This window comes from Zonotrichia leucophrys, chromosome 1A (assembly GCF_028769735.1).
Source record: "Zonotrichia leucophrys gambelii isolate GWCS_2022_RI chromosome 1A, RI_Zleu_2.0, whole genome shotgun sequence".
NCBI classification, from domain to species: domain Eukaryota; kingdom Metazoa; phylum Chordata; class Aves; order Passeriformes; family Passerellidae; genus Zonotrichia; species Zonotrichia leucophrys.
Genome location: NC_088170.1, coordinates 57,143,828 through 57,164,129, shown reverse-complemented (window position 1 = coordinate 57,164,129; position 20,302 = coordinate 57,143,828). Strand labels below are relative to the sequence as shown.

Genomic DNA, 20,302 nt, shown 5'->3' with positions numbered 1-20,302 from the left:
AAGTTAGTTTTGTGTAGCCCTTGGCTTGAACCTTATATAAGAGTATTTTCAGTGTTTATTTCCTCTATTAGAAAGTCAGTGTCCTACAGTTTGTCCACAAATGATGTTACCATCTCTTGTTTATTTGTCTCCATAGCAGTACTACTATTAATAAGATTTGTGTTTGCTTTTTCTGCAGAACCCAAATCAATTTCACAGTTGCTATTGATTTCACAGCCTCCAATGGTAAGAATAAAAATAAACATCTTATTTGTGTGTGTTTGTGCTGTGCTCAGTTCTAAGTGCACATATGTGTGTGTTTGTAACAGTATTCAGCTGGCACCACCTGGACTCAGGATTCCATTTTGCCAAGCAACAGATGAGAGGCCAATTCCTGTCTAGGAAAGCAGGACAAACAGAACAGATAAAAGTTGGAAAAGCTACATATAAAATTTAATAGCCAGAGGCCATTTGCAAATATGTGTAGCTTTTGATCAGTGTTATTGTTTGGTTTTTGGAACTGCTGGGAGAAACCTTAGAAGAACCCACTGAAAAGGGCCAAATAGTTCCAGGGAGAGTGAGGCTGAAATGGGGCCAAGCAGAGATAAGTTGTGATCCTCCTCCAAAGCTGCTTTCAGAATGTCGTTGTGCTTTTGTAAATTTTGTCTTAAAAGTGTATAAATTGCACAAATCTACAAGTTTCTTGCTGCCCTTTCAATGCTGAAATGCAGCTACTTCTGATGAAATGTATTTAGAACTACTAAAAATATACTACTTTTAAGATTTATTTGGAACACTGCATTTTTACCTGATACAACTTCTGTTTTAAGAGAGAAAATTCAAGTAATGAAGTGATTTAATTTTAAAGTAAATCTGATCCTTGCTTCAACAGGTAACCCTTTACAGCCAACTTCACTGCACTACATGAATCCCTATCAGCTGAATGCCTATGGCATGGCCCTGAGAGCTGTTGGTGAAATAATTCAGGACTATGATAGTGATAAAATGTTCCCAGCTCTAGGATTTGGAGCAAGACTTCCTCCAGATGGAAGAGTATCACATGAATTTGCACTGGTAAGTAAATAAACATATACTTTTTTGGGAGTTAAGATAAGAGGAAATGTTTTCCTCCATCATGTTAAAAGCCTTACCTTCCTCCAGGTCTTTAGAAATGAATACCCATACATTTTTGTATTGTAGTCTTAAGCAGTTACTGGACAAGTAAAGAACAGAGAATGTGCTACATCTTTTGTGCTTACTCTAAATAGTTGTTTCAAAACTTTTCATCATACTGAAGTTACTTCAGTTGAAGTTATGGAGAGAAATCTGGAGTCAAGAAGTCCCTGTAGGCCAAAAATCGTAATAAAGAAAAGTAATAATCTTTAACCTCAGCTGTAGCAGCTTGAGAAACAGATGCTTTAAAGAGTTCAGACTGAAGCTAGTATCTCTAAAGAAGCAAACAAATCATGTTCCTAGATAAAATTTCATTATTATTCTTACTATTCTGTCTCATTTTCTGGGATTTCTGTCTTTACAGGCTGCTAGTTCAGAGACATAGGGATATCTAAGTGGACTAAAAGATGAGTTGATAAGAATAAATCTGAGATTCCTCCATGGATCAGTTCAATTTCCAACCTAAAATCTACCAGGATTTGCCCGAAGGGTGATGCTTGTGATGGGTGTTGGTTTATCTACTTGCTTGTTTTGGGATTTTTGTTCTCCTCAGGGTAGGATAAACGTGTCAGAATTATAGCAAATGTAGGTGTACCAGGTGAGTGCTAATCAGTTAGCATCAAAGACATGGCAGCAGATTGGTGACTCTGGATGTGTATTTCTTCTGTCAGCCTGTGCTGGAAAAGAGTACAACATATCTTCCCTCATGGAAATGTTTTCCACATAGATCTAATTTAAAACAGGTGCAATTGCAAATACTCATTTAAATTGCAGACTTTGGACTTTGTATAGCAAATCCAAATATATTGATGCATCTTTCAGTTTTAAGGATATTTCTAATATTTCTTCAGTTTTAAGGATGTTTCTTTATGAGCCATTGTGATACTTTTACAGAAGAAAAAGCACCACATATGTACATACATACATGCATGCATATATACATACGTACACATATGCATATATGTGTGTGTGTGTGTGTTATTCCTTCCTCTGTATATAAACTTATATAGGTGTCTCCCATGTAATGCTTAGCAGTGTTTTCAGCTCTCCCTTTTAATGTTTTAGATAAATTCTGTCCAAAATCCCCTTTGGTTGTCTAGATTCTCAGGCAAGTACACCTCACCTCAGAATGAGTACTGGCACACTAAGCCAATGAGGTGTTGGCATGTGAAGGAGAGTAAAATTATTTGAAAGATCATAGATCATTTGCCTGGCCTGACATGGGTCTGGAATTCTGCTTTTGTGTTTGTATTGCCATCTGTTAATAGATATCCTCATTAAAGACTCATTATGGAGATAGGTAGTAAAATGCCTACCCTAAGAATTTACACTAGCAGCCATTTTGTGGGCTCCCAAACAGTAAATTCATTTCTTCTTTTGCTTATACCAGGTCAAAAATAATTTTTTCAGCGCAGAAATATCAGGCCAAAACAATGCAAAGTTTATTGCTTACCCTACACACTTCTAAGTGTATGAACTCAGGGTCTGGCTACCATTTCTTTTTCTCACATTTTTAACAGAATAAATCATTGAGCCTGAACTGTGCTCCCAAGCATGCTTCCAGGCGTACATCTGACCTGTAATTCATACCTTAAATCCACACAGGGAAATGCCTGTTACTGTTGTATGTATGAAGGAGGGTTTAATTACACTGAAGGTGGTGTTTATGCCCAGGAGCCAGCCCCAGTGATCCAGACTGCTGGGGCTGGTGGAACCTCCTTACCTCAGCAGGTAACACCACAAGCAGACTTGGCACATACACTGGGCATTTGTGGTAAACTCTGAGTAGATCCTAGAATGCTTAGGTCTTTGCCCTTTACATATCTGCGCAGTGTAGTGTTCATTAACCTGTGTAGTTTTTACTGCATAATTACTTATACTGATTAATCATCTCTTGTTTTTGTTAGAATGGAAACCCTCAAAATCCATACTGCCATGGAATTGATGGTGTAATGGAGGCATACTACAGGAGTCTGAAATCTGTACAGCTGTATGGGCCAACAAACTTTGCTCCTGTAATTAATCATGTAGCCAGGTAAGCATCACAGCAGGTGCTGGGCAGAAACTTCTTTGTGTCAGAACCAGTGCTACATATAAAAGGCTGCAGTTACAGAGAAAGATATTTATTGACAGTTGTTTTGTTTATTCAGTCCCATAATTAATTACCTTGTGACTTTGAGTAGGTTTGAAGACCATATGCTGGTATTATGCAGAATTTAATTGCTGCTTAAAAAGAAATACAGGTGATCCAGTTGACCAGCCTGAGTCCAAATCTTAGCAGAAATCATAAGGCAATAAAATTTTTGTCATGTCATGTTCCTTTTTTGTCCTTTAGAGCGCAGAATTATTACTTCACAGAAAATATGTGCATCTATCAAAAATTTTTATAAGCTCTGAGTTTTTTTATGTATGTGTAGTTTCTCTAATCTCTGAATGCCCCGCATGTCAACAGAATCTTCCAGGTCTCTCTGTACCAACAATTCCAAGCTGGTAGTGGCAGTTTCAAGACAGCTGTCACCATTGGGGAGCCATGGTGCTGTTATGCAACACCTCATCTAATTCCTCACAGTGAAAACCTCCCTGTGTTTGTAGAAAGTTTCTTAAGAAGGATAATGCTGCCTTATTTTGGCAGACAAGATCTTGACTTATAATCTTGAGCTCAAGACCTTGGCAGTGTAATACCTCCATGAATTTATATAGGAAAGGGATATGGCTTAGGTGATTTGCTGAACAGATTTTATTTTATTTATAGACACAAAGAGCTACTGGTTACAAAATAAAGAAGCAGGGATGTGTAAATCATTGTACTGGTAATGTTTTATTTATGAGCTTGCAAAATAGCTGATTTTAATAACAAGAGATATTTATGTACTATCTGGTTTGCTGTTGTTAGTTCTATAGACCAGCAGAAAATAGTTTGCAAATTCCGTGGGGCAAAGAATTTTCTGTGCCCCCTAGCATGGCTAGATAGCTGATTTCAGCTATTTATCATTAGGGTTTAATTGTTTTGTCTTCAGATCATACCATTAAAATTATGTACATGTATTTTACATTACTTGTCATCTGAGAGTATCTGTCTCCTTTAATCTTTCCTCTGACATGATCTCTTCAGTAGCAGTTTTCCATAGATGTGGCACTCAGTGTCTGCATTGGCCACATTATCTGGAAATCTAACCCAACAATTTTTCTGGCTCTTTCTTTTTCTTCAGAACTGGTCAAAGCACCTGAGATGCCTGGCTCAGAACTTGGCAATTTATCTCAAGCCTGCTATTCCTTGCAAAAATTGAAATTTTGGATCTGGTTTTATCAAAGTATTGGCATAAAATTAGTTATTTTCCTCACCAGTTGTTTTTCAGGAATATTTGCCAACATTTGCAGAATAACAGAAGACTGTCCACCAGAATTATTAGTCCTTCCACTGAACTTTTGTCTAAATACCAAGTTGTTGCAAACTTTGGGAGCTCCTCCTAGTAGCAAATCAGACTACATTATAGTGGGAAAGCTAAATGTCTTCACAAGGATTTCTCCTGCATGATCATCCCTAGAGCAATCTGTGTATCAGTCCAGTTCTCAGTAACACCATTTCCTTCAAGGTTCAATTTCTTGATTATTCTGGTGACTCTCATTCACATGGTACGGCCCTGAAGTTACTCTTTGAACCTACTTTCATCCTCAAAGAAATTTCTTCTTTCCACATCCCTCCTACTTAAAAGAGTGCCTCTGATGAAATGTCTGTAACCAATGTCAGATATTACTGTCCTGTTGTAATTTTGGTATTCTTTGGAAACTCTTTAGGCAGATAATGATGTTTTTTATCCTTTCCCCAGTCAGAGAGTTACCTAAACTACATCAGATTCAACTTAGTGTCATCTCCCATCTCCCTTCCTCATGTAAGATCTTTCTTGCAAAAGGCTTTGGAGCATTTTAATCTGTGAAAAAATTGAAAGAACCAAATTTTGTTCCATTTCTTCAATGTAGGTATGTAGGCAGTGCTAAGTGCTCAGGTAGGATAATGTTTATTTTACTCTCTCATCATACCTTGTCAATGCAATCATAATTGAAAAGTTTATAAGCCGTGTGGAAAAGTGAGATAAAAGAAGTCTCTGCTTGGCAGCAAAAACGTGTTCCGTGGTAGGTCTTGCTAATCTCAATATTTAATTATCAGTCCCTACTTCCAGCATGCAAATAGGTGACATCCAAGAGGGTCACTGCTTGTATGGCTTTTTTACCCATCTGGATCCTGGGGAGAGGCTGGAATATGCTGATGTTCTGTGAGTTAGTTGTGGCTTTCTCCAAGCTCTTACAAATGTTGTGGCTGCAGCATTGTATTTATCAGAAGTAGCTGCCTGCCAATGCACTGTGTTATCATTAGAGAGTTTTGTAAGTATATGTAAGCATTGTGGCCATCACTGAACATGCTCTGTTCAGTGAGCCAGGCTTTTCATATTCAGTGGCCAATAAAATATTGAGTTATTTCACAGTCATATTAGGTATTTGGGCATGTATTCAGAAGTATTCCTGAGGCAACTAATTTTTTTCTTTTATTCCTCTCTCTACAACTCCCTGCACAAAGTTCTACTTCTTGACTTCACAGCACCAAGAACCTTCATAAAAGCAGGAACTGTAGTGGCTCTGAAGCAGCAAACAGCTTCCCACAAAAAGTTCTTCAGTTCAGGCCATAGAATTTAGTGAGGCTTTTTGGGCTCACTCTCTTTCAGGACTTTGCAATCCTTCAAAAGCTGCTCGTTTTCAAAGAGTAGTTGCTTCTTGGGCCCTTTCACTGAGGTGGGAATGGCACTGGGTGTATTTTATCTTGCATTCCTGTACAGCACAAGGAGAAGCTTGAGTCTTGCAGGAAAGGCAATTTGTGGGTGGTGCACAGAAATTAATATTGAGGCCAGGGTTGCAGGGTGCACATTCAAGCCTTTTACAAGCCTGCACATAGATGTGAGCTATAAATCTGCAGTCACGGTCAACAGTATGTAACCTGGATTTGTAAGACAAAAAAAAGAAGAGAAAAATATGCAATATGTTGATTCCTGTTAAGTTTTATTTGTGCTATAAACCCAGCCATTCAGTATTCATGTATACCCTTCATACAAAGCTCTGTACCCCATAGGTAATGCCTATTAAACAACTTAGGCTTTCTAACATCTCATCATTCTATAAAACACATTCTGTCCCTGCTCCTTTTGGTGTGGTGCAGTTCCCATTTTTCACTGATGCAACACATGCAGATTATCAATATTGTATTAGTAATGTTTTTTCAATGTTCTCATTTAAAAGTATAAAGTCTGACTTAGTTGAACGTCTTTACTTTTGAAATTCACTGTGTTTTTTAGTCCTTGGTAGTCAAATTTTACAAATCCAGCTTGTTTTCATATTAATTCCTTTTATAAAGGTTTTTTTACTATTATTATATTGGTTTCTCTTCCCTTAGATATGCTGCTTCAGTAAAAGATGGCTCCCAGTATTTTGTTCTTCTCATTATTACAGATGGAGTTATATCTGATATGGCTCAGACAAAAGAATCCATAGTGAATGTAAGTTTTACTGAAAGTGTTGAAATAATGTTTGTAGGAATTCATATTTTAGGCAATAAAGCAAGTGGATTAATAGTTCAGGCACTAGATTTGTTCCAGGAGTACCCATTTTTACTAAATAGGAGAAGTTTATTATGCATAAAAATGAAAAGAAAGCAAAAGTTGAACTTGACCTAATTAGATAGTGTTTTGTGGTGATACTCTTCTCTCTAACACTGTGTATTTGTATGATTTTACCCATTTATTTCTTGCCTTCTCCTTTCTCATGCACATCCCACCAAGCAGTTTTGCACAGTAAACTCTTTTTTGTCTTTCTCATAATTGACAGTTTTGATCCCCACACTTTTTAAAAACTGCCCCCAACTTTCTGATCCTGAATGACAAGCATACCAATTATCTGATTTCCCTCAAAACAGTCCATAAAATTCTCTAAGTTCCTTATTTGTTAGTTTCTGTATTTTCTGTTTTAGTTTCTGCATTATTTTCAGTATTTTTCTCTTCCAAACTGCCATGGGTATAGGTAATATTCTGTATTATGGGCCGGTTCTATTGTGTTTTTGCCTGTGGGAAATTTCAGATAAAAGTACTCACAGAAACACTTCGACATGTTTGGAAAAGATCTCTACCAATAGTTTCTAACATACCACAGTGGATCTAGTTAGCAGCAGAATGGTGAGTTGAAAAGCCTACATTAAAATAATTTAGCATCATGTCCAAGTGAATAGTGCAGAATTAGGTGGCACGGTTTTGAAGGCCCACTTACAGTACCTCCTGTAGAGATTTGATGCTGTTTCAGTTTGTGGGGTGCACATGAAAATTCTGCCCCAGTGTTCTGCCTCTCCCTGGGGACCAAGATGCCCTCAGTCCCAGCCTGCAGCACAGACACAGAATCTGTGTGGTAATAAGCTTGGGAATTCATTCTCCAGCCCAGACTAGAGGTTTGAAACATAATTTCTTTTAGATGAGCTGCTCTTAGGTGACAGAAAGACTCAGTGCAGAAAGAAGGAGCAGCTCTTGGTTCTGACTCACCCTCCCATTTGAAGGCTGTGCATAAGAGAGCAGCGAGTGCAGTTGGCTGATACCTTGTAAGATTAATTCCTGTGCCACCAAGACATACAGACAGCCCTTGTTTTCAGTAATAGCTCATTTCAACAAATAATGGCTGTTAGTCTGCAACTGTCTGGAAACACAGCAGATGTGTTAGCTTGGAATAAGTGGAAGTTTGATAATATTTGCTGTCTGGGTTTTTTATGAAGTTGCCTTCATTTTTCTGCATAATCCTTGAAGTGTGAGCACAGTATACCAAGACAGAACTAATTAAATGCTATTCAATAGCAGTTTTTTTAGTTTTAATAATATCCATAATACTAAAAAGGGCAGTGATGTCCAATGCAACTTGATGTATATAAAAGTCAGAGTATATTTCAATTTTAACATTAATTGTGTTTTTAGGCATCTTTCTCATTACAGCATATATGTCAGACACATTCTGTTTTACCAAACTGTTTAAAGGTTATGCTGTCATTCAGGAAATGCCAGCACTTGGGTTTATATGCAGAAGTTTAACTCTTTGTCTTTATGCTGTCCTTGCCACTTACTGTTTCATATTTCATTATATCACATGATTCTGTGTCTGTGTGAGTAGGAATCTCTTTAAAGGATACTTTCTTTACAATCAAAAAATAACATTCTAGAAAACAGAAGGTTCTGTACTAAGAGATCAGAAGGTCCTCATCTGTAGATCTGAAGGTCTACACGATTTTTTTTTTTACAGTAGCAGTGTATACTCCTGTTTAATGTTTAAAATGACTGTAGACATTTTACAGTTTATCACAATATCTCAATAAGCAACAGAGTTACCAGAATTATCTCAGTAAGTTGTCAATCCTGACATTTGCTGAATGTTCTTTGGTTTTAGTTGATACCTTCTTCATCAGAGGCAGATTCACATTATTTCTATAAACTGATGCTACTATCAGGACAGGAGAGTCCAATATTTAAGATAGTGTCTTCACAATTTTAAAGATTTTACAGAGTTTATTCAGAGAAAGCCAGATATCTTTGAATGAATAAGATAAAGTAAAATGAAAAATCTTACCACAGGCCAATTCTATATCTTACTTGTCTGTGGCATGGATGATTGACTAGAGTAAAATTTCATTAATGGGATAAAGGTAATATACATATTGCTCAAACAGATTATTTCTTTCCTTTTAAAAATTGGCATAAGATCAATGCACAAAATAGTGTCCCATAGTTGCAAGCAGCTGTGTAAGATCAAGAAACAGCAAAGCACATTTAAATGAATGTCAGACTGTTATTAGGTACATATTTGCAATTACTGTCAGTTTACAAAAGTTTCTAGTAGAAATTTGTCCTCTTAGTTGTTATATTAATATTAAATGCTATCATAGTTTCTTGTCTTTAATTAGCTTCCTATATGATTCAAAGACTTGGTAATGAAAAAATAAAACAACCATGTGCCTTTCTGTCTTCATGCAAGATGTTTTGTACCACTTAAGCAGACAGTTTACACCACTCAGCTTTTTAGGGGGAAAAAATTGTTCTTGAAAACATAATTTCTGTGTGGTTTTGTTCACTTTGTTCTCAGATCTCCTATTACTGGCAGAGGTTATGTAATGCATTAAACCTCTTTTTCTTCTTCTTTTGAAGGCTTCAAGGCTTCCAATGTCCATAATTATAGTGGGGGTAGGACCAGCAGAGTTTGATGGTAAGTATTCTAGTGGTTTTTCTAATTGTTTTTTAGATTTGCTTACAATTTAGTAATATGTAGCTGTTCAAACAAATATTGGTCTTTAAAAGAGCATTATATGAAGCGAGGAGTGAGCGCTGCTGGCATTTCCAGCTGGATTGATTGATTGATAACTCGGTGTGATTACAAGCTACCATGTGGAGCTGTGTAGCCCCTCGGGCTCTCTGTTCAAGCCAGAGCCATATGGGGGCTCAGCATTTACAGTAAAGTAAGTATACTCAAGAAATGTTCCCTTTCTTCAGCACAAATATTTAGATGCCTTGTGAAGTGTCAGTTGAGTGGAAATATTGATCTTACTGCAGTAATAAAATCTTGAGAAAAATAAATACATTTGAGGTGGTCTGGATTAAACAGGGTTTCACTTGGTGACAGGAGTGAGCCCTGCTGTGCAGCAGCATTGACAGAATATTACAGCAGGAGAGAAATTACCAGGTTATTTATATATTCTTTCTGTGATGTTCTGGAACACCATTCTCTGTTGTAATAACTAACCTGCTTCCATTATTAGTTAAGTGTGTACAACTGCCCTATGAAGTGTCTGTTCCTCAAAGTCCTAAATAATTTCTTTTTAATTCTAGTACATCAGTATACCTTCTGTTGTACATGAAATATACTTAGCACTACTACCACAGATGTTTAGTGTTCACTAATGACTGTACATGTTAATTTTTGTACAAATACTCTAAATGTAGGAAAAAAGAGGAAAAAACAAGACAAAAATTATTTTATATAAAATTTATTTTATTTTATTATAAACATTATTATTATGCTGCTTGGCAAGTGGTATAATAGTAATAATTTTAAGTATCTTACTCCATGAAGAAATTTTCTAGGTGAACACTTGCACTCCAGATGATTGTGTGCCACAATCAGTGAGAAAGGACAGTTTATATTCATAAATACATATGATGGAAATTTGTAGACTTCATTTTTACTCCAGGGAATTCCAACATAGTCCTCTGTTACTTACCATTCTCTGACCCCTTCATTGCATTTTCCCTTTCTCCTTGTTTGTCTAGTCCTTGGATTTGCCCAGGCTCCCTTTCTCAGTCAGGACATGTTCTTGGGGTGTTGGGATTCTGTTTGTACTGCAGGATGCAGTTTCCATCTTTGGAGCCACAGCCTCAGCATGTGCTGCCTCAGGGAGATTCACCCTGAGCTGTATGCCAAATCTGTGCTCCCTCAGTGCCCACGAGGACAGAGGAATTACTTCCATTTACAGAAATTCCTTCTGCAATAAACAGAAATTCCTTCTGGAATAAACAGACTCCCGTCTGCTGTGCTTGCAGGAGGGTGATGTTTAGGGTGTCTGCACATTCCAGTGCCCCTGGAGCTTCAGTTCTGCCCTGGAGAGACCAAGCTGCTCCTCTGCAGATCTCCCTGTTGCCTACATCTCCCAGCCCCTGGGGAATACCAGAGGGGTTCTTAGAACTTTGCAGTTTGGGTAGATGACACATACACTTGACAGAGCTTCACTTAAAGGATGTGGGGGTGACTGTAACAGGTCACATCAGAAGCATTTCTGCCCAGTGTTCTGTATCTGACATGGCCATGGTTAGTTTCCTAGAGAATGTTAAGAACAGACTAAGCAAATTTGATTTTTCTCTCTTTACTGGTTGTAGGTTGGAGTTTCCTGGGTAGGATGCCTTTGTCTATTTTGGAAATTTTTTAGGGAAACTCCTTCAAACACTTGTTCAGTGTCCTGGTTTGAACACGTGTACATTTTTGCAACAGCATCATCAGGTAACATGCTCTGCAGACCCACTGACTTGTTTCTTTGAACAAATAAACTCTGTTAGCTTGGCTCCTGATGGTGTCATTTACAATTTTTAGCTCTTGCTTCAGAAGAACTAGGTTTGAAGTGCTGGTTTCAGTGAATTTAGCCCAGTTTGGAAACCCCTGAGAAGCTGAGGTGCAGGGCTTTGGTTTTCATGGCACACACCAAAAGAAGGTTTTTGAACTGCAGATCCAACATCTCAGCAATAACCTGAGATCCCAAATCCATCCATCTCAACACTGACAAGAGAGCAAGTACATCTTTCCACCTGGAATGGCTTCCAGGTATCTGGACAACAGAGCTTACCTGTATCCTGCTTAGAAGATACAAGAAAAATTCCCCAATAAATTTAATATTTCTTTAAGCACTCCTCATTCCTTAGCATTAGAAGATATTGATTTTTCAGTGTGAATGTGAGTTATTACCTCTCTGTGCTGTTTCCTCTGATATCTTCTGTAACAATAGCTGCTGAAGATGAATTCTTCTCCACCTCTGAAAGTATATATATATTGCCTTACAAAACCAGATGTACTTGCTGTTTTGAGAGATGAAAGGATAAAAACTTTGCCATAGTCTGTTCTTTTCTGAAGGTGGCAATAAATATAGAAGTATGTATTGTCGCCATGAAAAAGTGCAAAACAGCTACAAAACATGATGTATTTTCTGATGCAAATGATCTTAACAGAGTTACCTAAAGACGACTTGTTGGTTTTTTATTGCTCAAAAGTGTAATTTGTCTGAACATTTTCTCAGTAAGATGATTTTATTATGTACCTGAACTCATAAGGGTTTTTTGCTTTTTTTTTTAAGCTATGGAAGAACTGGATGGGGATGTAGTGAGGATTTCTTCAAGAGGAAGATTTGCAGAAAGAGACATTGTGCAGGTGGGAGAGAAAATATATTTTCATAGATAGATTTTACTGTTCCTCTTTGTTTTGAATTCTCATTTCTGTCTATATTCCTACCTTTCATTTTACCTTAGCACTGACATACTTTATCTTGAGGTGTTTATAACAAGCTCAGAACTCTCTGTGACAGCTCTAAACCTTTTTGTAACACACAAGAGTGGATCTGCACTTGTTAGGAAATGACCCCTAACTGGCAGGGCATTGTTATAAAGTCTTGGTGTTATACAGCCATGGAGAAGAGTTAGCTACTGAGAATTTGGAGAAACATGATGTTACTAGAAAAAATGGGTTCTGGCTAAAAGTAAATCTTCTATGGAAGCCACATTTCCTGGTAGTGCCTGAATACATTTATAAAGTAGTGTGTTTAAGTTGGAAGGGACTTGGAGCAGACATTTAGTGCAACTGCCTGGCCATTCTGTACAGGGCTGACTGAAAGTTAGAGCTTGTTAATAAGGGCATTGTCCAAATGCCTCTTAAACACTGACAGATTCAAACCTCACCTTAGAACTGCCATTTCTTCTTCTTCCTTTATTCCTCCTATTTGTCAAACTTCATGCTGTTCACCTATTTTTCCTCTTACTTATTTGCACTTATTTCCGTACAAGACAGGTTGGATTTTTATATTGTTGTTTAATAGAATATATGTAGAGAGAGAATAAGTGAGCCATATCAATAGCTCATGCTGCATGATAGTTAAGGTCAGATAGCAGCTGATGAACTTTGGGATATGTTTATTTGTTTCCATTTATATCTGCGGGAACTGAAACTTCAAAATGTTTAATGTTACAAATACTGATACATGAATGTTTAAGGATTGATTTGATTGATAACTGCTGGCGGATGTAATATTTAAATCCAAGGACGTGTTCAAAAGGTGTTTGACACCTGATTTTATAGTTTGGTTTTATCAGAAGAGAAAAATAAAGAAAGCTACATCAATATATGGAAATGAAAATGATCAGAACTCTTTTTTCAGTCTTCTTCAATCTTCTTGCATACTACATTAAAAATCCCTCTATTTTTTTTTTAAATGGGGATCAGAAATGAGCATAAGACAGAAATTAAATTACCTTCATACTCTCTATGGATATACATTAAAGAAAGTCATGGATTCCTGAATTCTAATAGTTGAGAAAGACACTTTTTTCATTTTTGCAACATATAGAGATAACAGCTGATGAGAAAGTGAGATACCAAAACTCTTAAAAGAGTAAAACATGCTGGTTTCTTTGGTAACTGTTGTCAGATAGTTTTGAAGGTAGGGATGATGTAAGACAGCTGAACAGGAGATAAGAAATAGTTTCTTATTTTGTCAAAGTCTTTGTAGTGTTCCTTGGTGTCCACATTGGGCTGGAGAGGGGCTGTGTGTAGTGTGTTGTTCTGGAAATGTCAGTGCTTTCAGCAGAGCAGTGTGTGGGGAGGACCCCAAGCTCTGCAAAGCCCTCTGTGCCATCTCAGATTTTCAAAGCTAATTCAGGTATCTTCTGGCAAGCATTGCACTTATGTTTAAATGCATTTAAATATAAGCAACATAATTTCTCTAATAATAACAGCCCAAAAAGCTTTAAAGAGCATAAATGGATAGAGTTCTAGCATATTATAAACAATAATTTGTGAAAATGCTTTGCTTTGTGATTACTAACTTGTGCTGAAAAAAAAATGCAGTGAATACCCTTTTGTATTTCTTTGGAATTCATTGCATATCAGAATTCTATTAAAATGTTTATTTATTATTAATATATTTTAATCAGAATGTTTCCCCATGCCATATTGAACCTACCCAAAGACAGAATTATTTCATGCTCTTTTTCTGTCTAAATACTAACAAATATTGACTTTATAGACTAACTAACTAAATAAAAAGGAATTCTGTCAAACTGTCTAAATTTGGTTTGACCTTTATTTTGTATCTAGCAAGCTGAAACTGATTTGCCTTTATAAAACTAACTACTCAAATTAAAAAGTGGGTTTTTTTGTGTATTAGATTAATTAAAATTAACTAGTGAAATTACCTATTAATTCTATAAGTATTGTGAAATATTTTGATTAAGTTAGTACAGGAAAAGGCTGTCTGTTAACAGTGAGTCTTTGTATGTGCTATATTTGCTACTGGCTGCACCTCATGTAGAGGCATGTTCTTCACTGTCTCCTCCTCACTAGTGTGGATACATGTTGTGGGACTCTGTGTTACGTATGTACCAGTTCTTCCTCAGTTTTAATTTCTACTCCTTTCCTATCCTTTTGCTGTTTAAGACATTTTAGGAGAATATTTATTTATAGTGATGCACCTGCTGTTTCTCCTGAGAATTTTGCATATCAGCCTTTTTAATTAAACTCTTAAATTACAGAAAATGACTTGGCATTCCATCAGTTTCCCTTTGGTTTCTCCTATGCCTTTCATTCTATTCCTCTGCCATCTCCATGTTAGCTGTCCCTGTACATCTCTAGGTTTGCTTTCCTGTCCATAGTTCCTCCAGCTGCTCTGGCATCTCTGCAGTGTGGGGAGAGGAGAAGAGCTAAATCAGGCCAAATATGTTGTATAATTGCATTTCAAGAATTACACTGTTGAAATAGCCCCATTTTGCTACAGAACAGGGGTCTGAGATTTCATGTCTGCAGACTAATGGGTAAGGGGATCTCTTAGGATGTTTTTTGACTCAGACTGCATGACCTTTTTACACAAGGAAAAAAAAATCAAGGAGCCTGGATTGTTTCCTTTTGGTATGCCAGTAGCACAAGATTCTCATTAAGTATTACAAAATTCAAACCAGGTCTGGGCAGGTAAATGGTTCAGGTGTTGAACATCTGCATATCACATCACAAGTTCTTTTTTGATCCAATCATTTTTGCTTAGCTTCTTTATGCATTTGTTAATATCCTATTAAAAGTGTTCAGGTGGTTCAGAGTTCTACTAGATATAATGCAAAATGGTCAAAAATTTAAAGTCATCCTTTCTATTCTGTTCACTTCAGAGGTCAAAAAAATCAACTCAGCAAGTGCCAGAGTGGAGGCAGTCTGGCAGGTGGTGCAGGAGCAGGGAATGGAAGCTGAGAGTGGCTTTCTGAGACAAAATTACCTTCTAGCATGGAAAGGGTTGAGAGATAACCCAAATATATCAGTGAGGCACTTAATCACCAACCTGAGCTTGCCATGGCTCATGTGAAGGGGTTCACCCAAGTGAAAGTGTCACACTATTTCTATTAGAAGGCAGGTCTGTAATAATTGAGATACAATGTGCATTTATAAAATATATAATATAAAATGCAGCTTATGTATGGGTACATTAAAACTGTGTAAGGTAACATGTTCATATACCTAAACCCCCTAGGTTAAGCTTTCTTATTTTAATGTTGTAAGATCTGTTCTGTGTCTGAGTGAGCATCTCTTTTGTGCTGCAGTTTGTGCCATTCCGGGATTACATTGACAGAAGTGGAAACCACGTGTTGAGCATGGCAAGGCTGGCCAAAGATGTACTGGCTGAAATCCCAGAGCAGTTTCTGTCCTACATGAGAGTCAGAGGAATAAAGCCATCCCCTGCACCACCCCCCTACACACCCCCAGTGCACGTCTTGCAGACACAGATATGACTGCTCTGAAGTGTTTGGCATTTATCACAAGTCTCTGGATGCAGCAGTAGCTTCTGATAACTTCTTGGAGCTAGAAAAGTTCTCTTCACATACCAAAATTCTCCTATTAGTTGCATAAGCAACTGGAAAGCTTTTAAATGCTAGGAGCAAAATGTTGATGTTCTGAGACTTTTTTTTTAGTCCAAACTAAAACTTTTTTGATGTATTTATTGGAGGGGGGAAGCACAAGTCAGGTTTTCAACTCAGAAGATTGAGTCCTCTCTGAATACTGAGTGTATATAAATGTATAGGAATGCTATTACTCTGTATCAATGTTTACATGTTACTATTTTTAAATTTCAGTACTTTTATAACTATTCTTAAGAATAAAAGTTTGGAATATTGACTCACATGTCTTCTGGCTTGCAATAGTTTGTCACAAGATAACAAGAGAAGCAATATCTCTTTGAATGTTTGTCCAGACAAATACAAATGAAAGCTAAGGACAAATGTATCAATGTGTTTTAAAGTAACTGAAGTGCTTCAATCAGTTCTTAGTAATCCATTCATCTCATGTATTGAAAATTTCAACTCCTAAATGTAAATAACATAATGGCATATGACTTATAACTGGCTCCAGACTGAGGGGGAGGTATGTGCATTTTTTTCAGAGATTCTCCAATTTGTGAGTTTATCTAAGTTTACAGTTTTTTAAACTAACTACTGAAACAAATTAGAATAGTTACTTGCTGTAATTAATTAAAGAAAATTACCTCAATCCAGAACTATCAGAGTGTTATAGTTGACTCACTGAGCTCATTAAATCATATAATACATTCCTTAAAGCACTGGAAATTTTGCATCAGAAATGTCTTTTGAAGTGATTACAGCAGATGTTTTATAACGGACCATTTTAAACTCAAAAAATTTAAATCTTTACTTTTTTTTTGTCTAGATTGCCCATTCAAAGGGATATTGGGCTTAATAATATTTGGGTTTAATATTGTCATTTAATCACATTTCCATTCAGGGTGCATGAATAATAAAGGTAATTAAATGGTTTTAAAATTGCACAACTATGTTGCTTTGTTCACAATTTTGTGTACGGAACTACCCAAAAGAATTTATTATATGCCTGTTGATATATAATTACAAAATGGTTTTGCATGTATATTTTGTACAAAATACACAGTTTTGTGAGTTTGTGTCAGATACATTTTATTTAGAACTAATGGCCTTAAATTTCACAGAATTCCTGAAATGATTGTGAATTGCCTTCAGATACTGTTTAAACTGAACATTAATTTTTTTTTGTGTCACAGTTGTAATTGTCTTGTATACGTAATTTTTTCTTTGCATATAACCTGTTTACTAATTCTGTTTCTTACTACTGTATGTTGTAATGTACAGTATAAAACTAAGGTGCATTTTTTAAGCATGAGAAGTTTTTTGCCAGAAAACATATCTTCAATATTAATGGCATAACTATGTAAATGCAGAATCTTCCATTTTTAAATATATTTAACTTCCTTTAACTATTTCATGTGGGAAATTACGTTTTCCAAATAATCATTCTGTTAACAAAAACAAAAAAAAAATCTTTTTTTGGTAAAAAAAAATCTTGTTTTATTTTTATTTTGAAACAGTTTTTACATAAATATGGAGTTTAATTTTCTCACCAAAATATGTATTTCTTAGTGAATTGATGTTGCATGAGTGAAATTTGATACTTGGCAACTACAAATTTTGATGAAAGTGCATCATAAAGAGTAAGTTTAAATCTAATATATGGTGGTGGTGTTCTCCTTTCATCTTCTACATTTATTTTTTGCACGATCAGTGTTGGCACTTTTGAAAAATCTGAAGTTATACTATGTTTCTCTTGTTTCATTTGATTAGGCAAATCTTTATGCTGATATTTGTGCTGGTTCCCAGTGGGACATGTATTCAACATATCACTAGAAGGCCAGAAAACAAACTTACTCAGCTGAGAGTAATTTATTAGCTCTCATTTAGCCAGTACCTTTATTATTTAAAGATTCATCTCAAAACTAATCTAGCAGTTCATTTAACAAGTGAAAGAACTTTTAAAGAAAGGTGTTACTTCATCAAAGTTATTCTGTCTATCCAGCCTAAGCACAAGTCTATTCTATTCCACACTGTCGGGTTTTTTTTCTTCTGTTTAGTATTGGGTTCTAAACATGTTTAATGGAAAGAAATAGTTGTGATAAGGGGACTGAGGACTTTAGTGGCAAAGGGCTCTTTCCAGACCTGTGAGATTCCCTGTCTCTATGCTTGGCATCTTGAATCTGTAACATGTGGGAATCATTACATAATCTCACATATTAACTCTCATTCCAGTTTTTTTGGGACGAGAGTTAAAGCTCTGAGCTTGAATTTCTCAAAAAAAATCATCTACAGATTTTTCTCCAAAAAATCACCAGCTGTTTTTACTCCTGGCTTTATTCTCAAGAATAATGGAAAACAAAATTCTTATTCCTTCCCAAGAAATGCTAGCTGCTATCAAAACGTACTAATTTGCCACACCTGAAGAGTAGCAGAGAGTTTTTATGTTTACAAAAAGTAAAAGGTGACACATTATGTGACAAATGAGTTGTCCTGAGAGAAACAGTTGGCCTTGACAAAACCTCTCTTCCACTGGTATCCATCTTGGAATGAATATTTTCTTCATAATACATGCAGAAAATTTTCTGGCACAAATTTCCTTCAAATGAGGAAATTCACTCTTGAATTAGACTCCACTGGCTCATGAAGTCTAATTCAGGAGTGACTCCTAGGTTTGATTCAGACTGGTGAGAAATTGATGCCAATCTGGAAGAAGAAACTGGTTTGATCTTGGTTACAAACTAGAATTTTATAATTGTAGGCAAAGATGGAAAGCTGTAGAGTAGAATTTACATGGACTTCAGCTCAGTGGTCTACAAAAAGAGTTTGTTGTGTGGTGCCACAGGGAGGTGTCTCTAGGAGATGAAGAGGACTCAGGAGGGTTTAGGGATTCTCTAAGGAGTTGCATTTGGGAAATTCTCACCTAAGTAGGAGCAGATGAAATTTCCTCCAGGATGCTTAATAAAATGGTTGAAACAAACAGAATAATAAATTATTTATCATCTTTAAGAACTAATAAAAAGAGACATAATGAGAAGTTACACCAGTGCAATGGGAAACCTGGGAGCATAGTAAGAGGCCATTGTAATTGTTCCAGAAGTTCTTTAAAAAGAAAAATCAGCAAGAATAGAAAGAATGTGTAGCTATGTATAAATGTAAAAGTAAGATATGTGTAAAAAAGAGCAGAAAAACGAAAATAATTTTAGGACTGTAAAAGCCTAGTGAAACCTCTACTAGAAAGGGAAGGAAAGTTAAATCAATTATTTAACAAAAGGATGAGCATTTAGTCCATTAGGGAAAACCTAAATACTCAATGGGGTTTTTTTCCTTCAAGCTTCACAGAAGAGGGATAATCATTGAATTAAATAGTCAATTAAAAATAAATACATCCAGTCTAAGGTTTACCTCTACCAATAAAAATTTGCTACTACTACACAGTTGTGGAACAATTTTCTTTAAAAGCAATATAATGAGCTTTACGATAAAAAAGAGAAACAGCTGCTTTAAGAAGACATTTTAAAAGCAAAGCAGGATACTGGCCTTGTTTGAAGTGCTGTGAAGTACTCTAAGGCTGGTTAGATTGTTCAGAAAAATGGTATCAGTCTTCCATCATCAAACTCAAGAAATAGAACAATTGCTGTTCCCTAGGGACCTTCTTGCTTTTGATATTACTTGGCCATTTCCATTGATGAAGCAATATATAATATTTTGTTATTAAATTATTGGATTATATCAACTGGAGATAATTTAATCACTTCCAAAAATTGAATTAAAACTTGAAATTGTTTTTATGAATTAGAAAAATTGCCTAAAAGAGAGGAGGAAATTCAATCAGGACAAATAGGTAAGAGTACTGGAGTAACAAAAATTCCCTGTACAGCTACAGCACTTTTTGGCTGTGCAGCAACTCCTTAGAACAGTGTCTGAGGCTGTAAGGGATCACAAAACAGAGTGAGGGGAAGGTGTGTCATAAGTAAAACATTGAATAATGGCCACCTGAGTTAATCCATGTTCTCACATTAATAAGGCTTTGGCTTGTGTACTGGGTGCAGTTTTGGGGCTTCAGATACCACTGGATATGGATCAACTGGAAAGACTCAGAGGGGCACTGAGTGAAATAAATAGGGCAGGAGATCTTTCTCTTTCTGATGCCTTTATTAGAGATCAGCTTGGGTGGAAGAACCGACAGGTCGCGCTCACGCTGCCACTGCTTCCAGGAGTGGCACGGAGGAGGAGGAGGAGGAGGAGGAAGAGTGCAGCTGTGTCCGCTGGTCTGTGGGCAGAGCTGGGGCTTCTGTCCTCACAAGAGCATGAGAAGATTCCTGCTTTTCTGGTTTGACATTCGAGGTCCTCTTTCTAGCCAACATCTTAGGTTAGGGTGAGGGGTAAAAGGGTCTTGGTGGATACTGGATTCTGTTCCTCACATCTAGACATCCCTTCGATCCCTTAATTCCGTG

The 20,302-nt window shown here is 36.5% G+C and overlaps 1 protein-coding gene across 2 annotated transcripts in view; it reads left to right on the top strand.

Moving 5' to 3' along the window:
• Positions 1 to 17,426, top strand: part of CPNE8 (copine 8) — a 71,701-nt gene extending 54,275 nt beyond the window's left edge. Inside the window, exons 14-20 of one of the 2 annotated variants that reach the window (XM_064702806.1) lie at positions 179 to 225; positions 872 to 1,053; positions 3,060 to 3,187; positions 6,593 to 6,695; positions 9,369 to 9,426; positions 12,056 to 12,129; positions 15,552 to 17,426. In XM_064702806.1, coding sequence (XP_064558876.1) covers positions 179 to 225; positions 872 to 1,053; positions 3,060 to 3,187; positions 6,593 to 6,695; positions 9,369 to 9,426; positions 12,056 to 12,129; positions 15,552 to 15,740 — 781 coding nt within the window. In that variant the 3' untranslated portion in view covers positions 15,741 to 17,426. Of the gene's footprint in view, positions 1 to 178; positions 230 to 871; positions 1,054 to 3,059; positions 3,188 to 6,592; positions 6,696 to 9,368; positions 9,427 to 12,055; positions 12,130 to 15,551 lie in introns of those variants that run through there. The other variant, XR_010438708.1, reaches the window with a different exon arrangement.
• Positions 17,427 to 20,302: the final 2,876 nt, after the last annotated feature.